We start from the raw sequence: 12,409 nt of genomic DNA on the forward strand, positions 1-12,409 counted from the left end.
CCCAGGCATCAAGGGGAAGTACACCCATTTCTGGTGGCAGTGTAAACTTTTGCATAGCTGCGTATAGTAAAGGAGAAAACGAACGGATTTTCAATGAGATAGAGGATGTGATTGATCTCTTTTGGCTTTCCTAATTAATGTTAACACCAAGATTAACATCAGATCAACAGTCAAGAAGTAAATAATACTGCAATCAAGGAACTGCCAAACAAGCCAACTGTAAACAGGCCAATCAAAGGACCCAAAGACCCTCCCCCACCAACACTGGCAGGGCAAGCCACTAGAATATAAAATGAGAGCAAACCACACTCCCTTCCAGCACCGGTGATGGTACCTAGTTTGGGTGATGAAATATCTGCTAGTAAACAACCAAGGTCAGAGAGCACCAATGATCCCTAAGCTTCTGTTCTCAGATGGACCAGAAGAAACAGTCAATATCACTGGGCTTGAAAGAAACTTTCTTGCCTGTCCAGTCAATGTCTACAGAACAAGTTGAGGAGTGTGATCCTTTTTTGGTCTCTGTTGTGCTCACATGCATGTGCACATGACTTTTTTTCTGTACAAAAAGCTGCATGTTCTGACCCAGTCTCTGAAGAAAATTTAGATCCTTTGGAATAAAAATGGATTTGTCACTTTTGGGATATGGCTGATTCAAAATAATAACTCTCAACAGCATCTGGCCAGATAAGCAGAATAGACTTGTATAATATTTGAATGGGAGACCGCTAGGGCTGTGGGCTAGCCTGGAAAGTTGTGGGGGAGGAATGGAAAAAGGGAATGTCAAACCACTTCTCTAATGTTGCTAAGAAAACTACATGGTAGTTATGAAGTTACCAGGATCCAGGCTCAGTCTGAATGGTTTACTTCATTATAACACATATATGTTAATATTTGAAGTGAGTTTGCTGGGCTTCAGTACTACCGATCTCTGCTATTTCTGTGCTCCAATTCAAGGCAATATATTGACTAGGAAAATGGAGTCGCTTAGCTCCTACACCACATATCTCGACATCAAAGCAAGCCAGCTTGACTGAGCCATCTGCTGTAATGCAAGGGAAAGGAGCCTCTGAGCACATGCAGCCATGTATAGAAACCCCCCCAAGCAAGGGGGCCGCTTTGATCAGTGCATCACTTTGATCAAAGCCTCGCTGAAGCAAAGTTCCCCCTTTCAAAACTCCACACAGCTCTCTCTGCACTCCCTTCGCATGCAGCTTGGAAGAAGAACTCCAGGGCATCTCTAAAGTTGTTATTTGCAGTTGTGTAGATGACTGCGAGGGGGGAAGGCCTCATTGATTAGAATACACGTGATGTATCTTCCATGACTTGCTTGTTCGTTTCACAAATCACAAAGTCTCTTCCCCTTGGAGATTGACATCTGGTAGAAAGCTCTTAATTAGAATACCGTTTCCCTAGGTTGCAGTTCTAGTGCTGAATATGCAGTGCGGGGAAGATCCAGAGGACTCAGTTGGCATTACAAGGAAATAGCAAATCTCTGCTAGTGCAGAACAAAGAAAATCAAGATGGGGATTTGGATTTTGAATGAAAGTTTGTCAGTTCTGCTAGTTGTAAGTATTTCATAATCAAGCTACTGATTCTGATAAATCACTGGTGTCTGGAATTCTTGATAAAGCAGGCTGTTCTCTTGTTTTTTTCACATAGCATTTGTGAATTTCTCAAAGCACTAAGGAAGTCATTTCTAAACCAACAGGCTTAAATAAATACTTGAAATCAACTAGTGAAAACTTTTCTGTTCTAGTTATTGTGGTTGGGGATGAACATCTACTTGTTCATTGACACATTCTTCTGGTATGAATCTGAGGACGCCTACCTCTACACACGTGTTATGTTGGGTGTGAGTAAACTTCTTCTAAAATACCTTCTGGATCTTTTACTTAGCTCTCCATCTATTTTGTTATGCCAACCTGTCCCAATTCCCTCACTTACCCAAATTTCTACTACACCTTTGCTTCTATATGCACCTATCTCTTTACCTAGACCAATGTGTCTCAAACTTGGCAACTTTGTTTGTCCATTTTCCTGCATGCTGGTTGAGGACTTTTGAAAGTCGAAGTCCACACATACCTTAAAGTTGTCCAAGCTGAGAAACCGCGGGCTAGACTTATCCAAATAATTGTCTTAAGGAAATTTATTTTAAAATTATTTCCCTTTATGCATCTGTGGCACTTTAAAAATACACAGTTTCAAATGGCTCATGAAATGCATCTTTAGAAGGTGTGGGGTGAGAAAAAAATTCTATCCATTATTTACAAACTCTTCATTCCCCACCTCAATACTTCTTCAACAAACCTTCTCTGTTGCCTTCTTCCTTTGTTGCAGAGGCTACTTATTTCGTCTTAGTAATCGTAGAAATAGATTTTCTCTGTGGTTATTTGTTCCTAATGTGATACTTTTAGGTCTTCCAACAATACCAGTAAATCTTTCCACCTTGCTGCTGGTTGCCCTCTTCCTTTCTTTTTTTTATACCTTAGACTTGTGGACTTCAACTCCCAGAATTCCTCAGCCAGCTTTTCTGGCTGAGGAATTCTGGGAGTTGAAGTCCACAAGTCTTAAAGTTGTCAAGGTTGGACACCCCTGCCTTAGAGCCTTGTCCAGAGAGCTAGGTAGGCCTTCACACAATGTTGCTAAAGTCGGATTATTTGTTTGACCATCATAATCATAATGTATTGCCTTATTTGATATCTCTGAACTTCGTTGCCAGGTCTTAAGATCAGAAACGTGACTGCAAGATATTTTGCTGATAAAAATAATTGACCAACCTTTAAAAAAAAAAAGTTTGCTGTGCTGAACATTTTTTGTCTCTTTCTTTTACTGTAGACCATATCAATCATTTCATCCAAGGTCAGTTTAGGAATTAAACCTTCAGAAATAAACAGAAAGAGATTTGATTGTTTTAGCATGTGAAATTCTTAGTTTCACCTTAACAGGTTTTTTGTTTTTTGTTTGTCCCTAGTCTACACTTGCATGGGCAAGAGCTTCTGCTGCTTGCCTCAACTTCAACTGCTTGCTGATCCTCCTGCCAGTCAGCAGGAATCTCATCTCCTTCCTACGGGGAAGTTTTGTAAGTGATATCTACGGAGATTCTCAGTCATCCAGGTCCTAGTTCATCCCAAAGGTGCTTTTTCAAGAGGCAACTTTCTTGTTGTTCTTTGAAGACATTTTGTTTCTCATCCAAGAGCTGAAGAAGCTTTTTGGATGAAAAGTGAAACTTCTTCAAAGAAAAACAAGAAAGTCCAGTTGCCTCTTAGGGAAAGAAAACACCTTTGGGACTTTTGTAAGTAAGGTTTAGTGATAGCAGTAATCCATCCATTGTCTTTTAAACTCTTATTGGTTCAACGTTTTAGTAGACTTTCAGATTGTGTACTAGAAATCCCCCTTCTTCTTCAAGAAGAAGATAATCTGTAAGATTTAGTTGTAAATGGATAACATTGGTAAGTAGATGCTGGTAAGTAAATAAATATCTCTGGACCAGGAGCTCAAAAGGTGATTTTGGGCCAATCCTCTTTCTGAGCCCAACCTATCTCACAGAGAGATTATTGTGGGCATAAAATTTGAAGATCTCCTAAGTGAGCCACCTTTGGTCTTTACTGGAAAGTAAGGAATAAATGCAATAAGTAAAAGTTTATCGAAACACATGTTAAATGGAGTTGATGCATAGTGCTGGCTTAGTCCAGAGGGCATCTTTCAGCTGTATGGCAACTTCCTATCTTCATAAAACAGTGTTTTGAATCGTAAAGAAAATATAATGAAGTTACAAGAGGGAAAAGAACTGGCAAAAATTATGTCTCCCTTCTTTCATAGTTACCTTTAGATCTCAATTTGTTCTATGGAAGGAAGAAACCCTTGTATTGTTGGAAAGACAAGTCTGGATAGACTTTGATTAACATAGTAGTACATAATAACTTGCTTGTTCATGGAATGAAACAAGGAAAAAAAGATGCATGAACGCATCTGTTAGATATGATGATTATCACTTTTCATTATGGAAAAGAGCCAATTCATCAGGCAAGAGTCACAGGGAAATTATCCATTGTGATTTTTATCTTGTCTCAGTTTGTTGTTTCATTGTACTTTGTAACATCCATAAACGTGAAGCCTGAAATAGGGTGATCTTGAACAAATGAATAATGACCATGTGGACTTGTTTGCACCGTATCTTCAACCTAGTTAACTCTCGTGGTTCAAAACAAAAGACTGCAGTGCTAGGATTTAAGGCAATTGTAGAGCAGAAAATTCACAGAAACCATTCACGGTTATCATTCACATAATTCTTTGGAAAAAGCTGTGATCCCTATTTCAAACTGGTTAAACAATGTAATGCAGAAACTGCATATTTGCCAGTAAAATGTAAGCACTAATTGTGAAATGGAGGAGTTCTGGGAGGGAAAAATCTGCAGATAGGAAATTATTTAAGACATTTAGATATAAAATAGACTGCTAAAAAGGTAGCCTTTTGTAACACAACTGTACAATAAATATATTTGTCTGCCTTGTGATGCAGTAGCAATTTTATATGGCTCTATTTGTGCTTTTAAAAATATGTTTTAAAGAAAAACAGCTGTAGCTTATATCAATTAAATGCATGGTATAATCTTTTTTTCCATAATAGAAAGGCTTATAATTGTACAAAACAATTTTAACCAACAAAACTGTTGCATTTCCAGTATGCAAACAAGATATATTTTGGTGGTGCAACTAAAAGACTAACTAAATATTCAACCTCTAGGCTACATTCAAATATAAAATATAATAAGCTGTATATTAGCATCATTTACCTAAGAAGTGAGCTTTGTTAATCTATGGACTTTTCTCTCTCTTTACTCTATTTTTGAAGGGGTTGTACATTTTTGTTTCCATTTTTATCAGCTGCAGATTACAAAAAGAAAAAAAAGGATAAACTGTGATTTATCCACATTTACAGTTCCTGACCAAGTCAACTTCATATTATGGATTATGTACTTTGCTTAAATAATTGTGTGAACAGAAACTCTATTTTAAATTGAAAAACCTGTGATCTCATTCTTTCTCATGTATTATGGGAGGGAGGAGAGAAATGAATATCACAGTTACTAAATTCAAGCTCAGAGTCATGTAAATGAAATAAACATAATTTAAAATACCTCTTTGTTTTCATTAAGTGTTGCAGAACAATATTGAGGAGACAATTGGATAAAAACATCACATTTCACAAGATGATTGCTTATGGAGTAGCTGTAAATGCAAGTAAGTTTGAAAACATTTTGCCTGCAATATTACTTGCTTCTATCTGGGATCAAACAAATTCAGCATATTAGCTGCATGCTTGAGTAATTCCACATACCTCCCAATGCTCAATTATTGTAGATCGGTGGAAGTTAACTTTGGAGGAAAAAAAAACCCTTAAATTAAATTGCCATCCCTGGAGTTAGCATTTAGGATTTCCTATGGCAATGACTTACGTTGTGACCATTTGTGAAGCCTCACCTGGCTTTAATGGAGTTGGAATTAATACAATTGCTTTGAAAATGGGGATCCCATACAACCCTTATTACCACCATTCTTTTACATTTCCATTTCTAGCTTTAATTGAAATAGGAATATTTGTGCTTTTTGTATACTATACATGTAGATTTTACTATATTTTCCAGCAGAAAGACAAGTTTATTGTAAATACAGCACAACAAAAATATCATACCACAGAGACAATGCAAGCATAAAAGGACATTAAGTCTTGTCTAATATTCTGGTATTATAGCCATGGCCAACCAGGTATATTTAGGAAATTCACAAATATAGACAGGAGCACAATAGTCTTCAATGGTTGTTTCCTAGCAGCTGATATTTAAGATATATAGTCACTCCTTGTTTAGCGACTACCTTGGTTAGCAACTGTTTGCAAATATGATGGTAATAAAAGGTGTTAAGCCCCTGGTGGAGACTGACTTTGAGGGAAAGGAGGAACAGCCGGCAGGGAGTGGAAGTGTGGCTCCGGAGGTTGTGGAGGAGGCTGGGGAAGGGCAGAGGCTGGCTGAGCAGTCAGAGGGGGATCCAGGCCCATCCCCTATCCATCCTAGGGCATGCAGGGGGGAGAGGATAAGGGAAAGACGTGGTCTACTCAGGAGGAGAGGGCCTTGATTCTCTTCATGGGATACAGGTGTGAGAACTGCATAAGAGTTTGGACCTGCATGCTAGCAAACACTGGAAACAAAGAGTGCTTTATTCCTGGATGAGGTTTATCTTGGTTGGCATTCTTCCAACAAACTATACCTGGTTTTCTTCTTGAAGTTTGTAATTAATTATCCTGGTCTGTTGTGGAACTTTCTTCAGTGCGGTTTGTTTTTGGTTTTTTTATTGCTTTGTTATCTGCTCTTTGAGTTGGACTGTATTTCTTTCGTTTGGAATGTTATTTTGGAAAGAGTTTAATCTCCAACTGTGAACAATTGAACAGTGAAGCCAAGTTGAAGGCACTAAAGAACATCTATTTATGTTTTGGTTTTTGTTACATTTCTGGGACATTCCGGATCATCACAAAAGGTAAATGTTCCCCTTTCACATACGTGCTAGTCGTTTCTGGCTCTAGGAGGTGGTGCTCATCTCCATTACAAAGCTAAAGAGCCAGCGCTGTCCGAAGACTTCTCCGTGGTCATGTGGCCAGCATGACTAAATGCCAAAGGCACACTGAAAGCTGTTATCTTCCCACCAAAGTGCTCCCTATTCTTGTACTTGCATTTACATGGTTTCGAACTGCTAGTTGGCAGAAGTTGGGACAAGTAATGGGAGCTCACTCCATTATGCAGTACTAGGGATTCGAACCACTGAACTGCCGACCTTTCTGATCGACAAGCTCAACATCTTAGCCACTGAGCCACCACATCCCTGTATGATGGTAATAAATGAGAACTAAAAAAAATTCAACCAAATTTCATATCCCTCATAACAATGTACGCCTGAGTGAGTGTAACACAGGTATAGCTGTATGAGATAACTGTATCTGAATGAGACAGCAGCAAGTGGTTTTCTCTCTCTCCTTCTCTCTCTCTCTCTCCCTCCCTCCCTCCCTCCTTCCCTTCCCCTCTCTCTTTCCCTCTCTCTCATGTTCATTAGCACCTTGCTTAATGACCTCGTTGATAGAATTAAATGAAGAAGTTGTGTGGTCCATGTCTTAAGAAAAAGTAGATTGGCTAAAAGCCATTGATAAGCCAATCCTCCTTGATTTTGTCCAGAATTTTTACAGCCATCTAAATTGGTGGTTATCTGCACCTGATGACACCACCATCTTGAATAAATCATACAATATATAACAAATATCAAGTCTTTTCTTTGATCAGTTCTGGATCATTTGCATTCAGTTTCAGTTAATAATGCCTAATTCTAACATTGTAAAAATGTTAAGGAAAAATATTATTTCTATCCCCATCTTCTATGCCTGACATGCATTAATTTATCTCTACTTTGCTTACCCTTACTCTCTTTGTTCACAGCTCATAGGAACATTTAAACAATAAGATGAATGTTTCAGTCATTTTACTAAGCAGGTGCTGATGTTTCTTGAATCTAATATGGTATAATTCCTGCCAGAATCAATGAGCTGAATTTTTGTTCTTTGTTTTGCTGAAAACCTCAAAAGAGTATGGAATTCAGAATATGCCACAAAGCGATACGATGAGATGTTTCTTTATCATGGACAGCAATTTATCAATTTGCTTTCATCGGACAGCAATTTATCAATTTGCTTTCATATTCATGTATATGAATACATTCCTGAAAAATGTGCACACATTTCTTTTTCTTAATTAAGAAGTCATTCCAGGAATAGAAATCCATTAATTTGACTTATTTTAGTTTTCTCATGCAACAAAGTAAAAGTGCACCAAACTATGTTGGCTGTGCTTTCCAACGTAAGTTTAATAGGTTAGGTTAAGAAGTTATTCATAAAGTGGGAATTCATTTCAGTATGTATCACATCTTTTGTGTGTGTAAGTAAAGATTGATATATGGAATAACCCATTTATATTTTAAAATCTTGCCTGAGGTATATCCCAGAGAAATGGAAGAAAGAGCCCATAGAAAGGTGTCTACACCCTTATTTACCAATAATTTTAAATTAAAGCTTTTAGTACCCAAATACCCAGGGTTGACATGCTCTGGATCCCATCAGTAAAAGAATGTCATGTTATGGCAACTAGGAGACATGGTGGATGTTTGGAGAACTATCCCTCCTGATACCACATGGCTATGATCCTAGGAAGGTCTTAAAAACCTGGCTTATTGTACAGTCCCATCCTTTCCATTTTAATCACCAGTAAAGCTGCAGAGGTTGTGGCATTTTGACCACTCTAAACATCATGGACAGGGAAAGGATGTCACATGAGAAAGTGGTGACAACAGAGCTATCAAAGCACTGCTTCAAAAGACAGAAGGGTGGAACTAGAATGTGAAGCTCTAAAAAGTTTCAAGATTTGAATCTTCTAGCCTTCTATCTATGAGTTCCTCCTATTTACAGCAATGTACAAGTACGCCTCAAATTATGACCATTGTTTTGCTTAATGACCACTGCAAAAAAAGATTGTAAAATCAGGTCAGACAACCTTGGTGACCCATTTTATGACTGTCATGATTTACAACTTTGATAGGTAGGTTCCATTATGATCCATAAGTTGATGTCTATCTGTAAATTAGCAAGTGATTGATTATATGGGGAACAGTAAAATAGTTAATTAGAACCTGACAAATCAGTCTAACAATTATCCAAGACTCACATGTTGTAATTCCTATTCTTTCTCTCTCAAATGCTAATTCTATGACAGTTGTATGTGTTTTATCAAGGATAACATAAAGTAATATAAAATAACAAAACTTAACTCTTGCTTCATTCTTTCTTTGCTTACTGATCAGATAGCTAATGACTTGTAATTGCAGCTTATATAAAATATCTCTATAATAATAAATTATAAAAGTAGCTAGACTCAAAATAACAACAGTATTGGTGAATGTTTTCCCTCCTGGCAAATAATATGCTGAAGCTGGAAAATAGCATAGCCAAAGAAATAAACCTTGCCTATCGTGACTGTCATGTGTATTTCCTTGGATAGATAGATAGAAGGAGGGAGGGAGGGGGTGAAAGAGAGAGAAGGGGAGAGGGAGAGGGAGAGAGAGAGAGAATAAATGAATGAATCAGGGCAATACCATTTGGAAGAAGAGATGTAATAGAAGCAGGATAGAGATTGACATTAGGAACAGGAAAAATCATGGTGGTATTTTGCATTGCAAAGATAAATGAATAATGCTTCCATTCAGCAATGCCGAATAAACCTATGTATTGTCTCTTAGTCAAGGCAAGAAAACTTTATCAGATGTACTGATTGACTATGGCAGGAAGATAGTCCCTCCTAAATTGATGTCTGGCTTGTTCCAGTAATAATACATCATAATCTTTACTTTTTAAAACCTATTTTTATAGCTATTCACATCATTGCACATTTGGTCAATATAGAACAATTTCATCTCAGCCATTCGAAACAAGCAGGAGACTTGAGGAAGAAACTGTCTGGCATTGGTGGGAACCCAAATGAAAGCTACCTGAACCCCATCAGAAGCTATGACACAGTAGGTTCATTTTGGTGTTGGTCTTGTGGTTGGTTGGTTAGCTTTCATTCATCTGAAAATTTCCTACACTCAGAAAACACAGTCCAACTCACATCCTAAATTAACAAACAAATGCTGGGAGCAGAGAAATGGAAAACAATACATAAAAAGGGGAATCAAGTAGGGTCATTTTGTAGGGATATAGTAATCAATCATTCATAAGAATACCAAAATAAAATTGAATTGCCACTGATATTAGTTGTTGATAATTTCTATACCATATTCTCTTGAAACCCATGGAGACATATATTTGATGTGAGATGGAGAAGGGGAGAGAGATGATGATACCATAACAGTCTTCATGTTCAACAAGCATTTGTCATTGTTCTAAAACCAGTACAAATGTACAGTTATTATTGCCAATAAAATAGTTTAGGCTGTCATCTTAAATTCACTTACCAGTGCGTAAGATCCAATGGGTAGCCACATATTTTAAACAATTAAATATTCATTTATACTAACTACAAGATTTGTCCTTATTATGATGGCTATTGAAAATAGATTGTGTTTCAGATGAATCCGATCACTATACAGCATAGCCAAAGCAACATTGATGAAATTCTGCAAATGCTACGGAAAGACATGCTTCCTTCTGGCATATTCTATATTCCTCCTTCTGGAGGAATATAGAATCACACATATTACCTTTACTTACGCTTATTCCTTTATTTGATAATGCTAGGCTTTCCCCCTCATTACTGTCTGCTTCATTAAATCTTGTTTGAATCATGTATTTTCTTCAGAATACCTAAGTATAGTATAACAGGAACTGCTAAGACAGTCTTATTTCCTCTTACCATTTCACAAATACACAGAAATTGCACCCCTTGCTACTGATAGATTTTTACTATCAAATAGAAAATAAGTTTTAATATTAATGCCCGAGGTCTGATCTTAAATTTTTTAAAATTAAATTAATATTTTTGTTACACTATTAATCCAATATTCCTATAAACCATTTTCCCTGTAGAATACATTAGATGAAATCCTGAGAAGCATAGCTGGAGTGACAGGACTCCTAATCACTGTGTCGCTAATTCTGATAATGACCTCATCTACTGAAACCATCAGAAGATCCTTCTATGAGGTGTTCTGGTATACCCATCACCTATTCATTGTTTTCTTTGCTGGCCTGGTAGTTCATGGTATGGGGTAAGTATGTACACACACACACACACACACACACACACACACACACATTAGTCACACAGCGAAATATTACTTTGAATGTCCAAATTACGAGGTGACTAGCTGGGAGTTATAAACTAATTCTGAGATCAAACCTCAATGTAAACCAGGACAGCCATCAATCTCAGCTCTCTTTTCTTCTGAAACTTATCTACATTATTATACATTATATATGGTGTCTGGTGTCCAGCTCAGATGGTGCTTAGCCACCATCAAAGAACACGGTGGCTGGACACTGTCAAAATTGACACCAGCCAGAGCATAGAAAATCTCAAAGTAGTGCAAGTTTGGAAGAAGTGGAGAGACCTGGTCCATAGAATTGCCAGGAGTTGGAAATGACCAAATGGATATCATCATCATCATCATCATCATCATCATCATCATCATCATCTATGTCTACTATAGCACAATATAATTTTATTGGAGAGAAAAACCCTATTAGAAAGGGTAGGACTTTTATATAGACCTGACTCAAATGTTTCTGATGTTTTAACAGATAACAGATCATCAGAGTTGGAAGGGACCTTGTAGGTCATCTAGTTCAACCCCCTGCCCAAGCAGGAGACCCTATACCATTTCTGACAAATGGCAGTCCAATCTCTTCTTGAAAGTCTCAAGTGATGATGCTCCCACAACTTCCGAGGGCAAGCTGTTCCATTGGTTGATTGTTCTCACTGTCAGAAAGTTTCTCCTTATTTCCAGGTTAAATCTCTCCTTGTTCAGTTTCCATCCATTGTTCCTTGTCTGGCCTATAGGAGCTTTAGAAAATAGCTTGACCCCTTCCTCTCTGTGGCAGCCCCTTTTAAACTGTAGAAAGACTTTTTGTCCACAACAAAAGTGACATTTAAATATAAAATACTATTTAACCTGTGGGGTTTTTTTTCTAGTCATCTTATCCGTGGTCAAACCAATCAGAGTCTGCTGGTTCACAATGTGAGTTACTGTAAAGATCACTACTGGGAGTGGGAAAGATCAGCTCAGTGTCCTCTACCCCAGTTTTCGGGTAACAGCCCTTCGGTAAGAATTGCAATTATATTGTCAATATCTCATCCTTAATGCAATTTACAGACTTGTAGCATTGCCCCTTACCATAGGAAAAGAGCTACAGAGCTGAGAGGTGTTATGTGACTCCCCAGAACATAGAATAGTAGGGTTGGAAGGGGCTCTGCAGGTCTTCTTGTCCATGTCAGGAGATCATATACCGTTCCAAAACATCTTTCCTCCTTCAGATCAGAACTGTTTGCATCTAGCATATACACACACTGATATATACCTGGGCAAATCCCATTAGAACACTCTGAACTCCATCATCAAAAGATGAGATAGCCCCACATGAAGAACAAAGGGAGCCCCATATTACCCAAAGAGAAGTGGGATTATAATCCATTTGGTGGTCCGCAATTTATAACTTGAGCAGGAAAATCAGCCGCAGAATTTGGTATTCAAGGACAGGTAGCAAAAAAATTAAATTTTGAATCCTAAAGATTATCTGACAGCCTGATGCCTTTAAATAAGACGTTGTGGCTCTGCCCTAGAAATGATTGCATTCATCTCCCGCTTGCAAATGTGATTCTGGCTG

The 12,409-nt window shown here is 37.7% G+C and overlaps 1 protein-coding gene across 1 annotated transcript in view; it reads left to right on the forward strand.

Moving 5' to 3' along the window:
- Nucleotides 1-1,423: 1,423 nt before the first annotated feature.
- Nucleotides 1,424-12,409, forward strand: part of NOX3 (NADPH oxidase 3) — a 28,600-nt gene continuing 17,614 nt past the window's right edge. The window contains exons 1-7 of the mRNA XM_087921775.1: nucleotides 1,424-1,565; nucleotides 1,757-1,852; nucleotides 2,972-3,079; nucleotides 5,157-5,241; nucleotides 9,458-9,603; nucleotides 10,613-10,794; nucleotides 11,718-11,847. Coding sequence (XP_087777901.1) covers nucleotides 1,521-1,565; nucleotides 1,757-1,852; nucleotides 2,972-3,079; nucleotides 5,157-5,241; nucleotides 9,458-9,603; nucleotides 10,613-10,794; nucleotides 11,718-11,847 — 792 coding nt within the window. The 5' untranslated portion in view covers nucleotides 1,424-1,520. The remainder of the gene's footprint in view (nucleotides 1,566-1,756; nucleotides 1,853-2,971; nucleotides 3,080-5,156; nucleotides 5,242-9,457; nucleotides 9,604-10,612; nucleotides 10,795-11,717; nucleotides 11,848-12,409) is intronic.

Source organism: Pseudonaja textilis, chromosome 1 (genome assembly GCF_049901715.1).
Source record: "Pseudonaja textilis isolate UNSWEBS1 chromosome 1, rPseTex1.2, whole genome shotgun sequence".
NCBI lineage: Eukaryota > Metazoa > Chordata > Lepidosauria > Squamata > Elapidae > Pseudonaja > Pseudonaja textilis.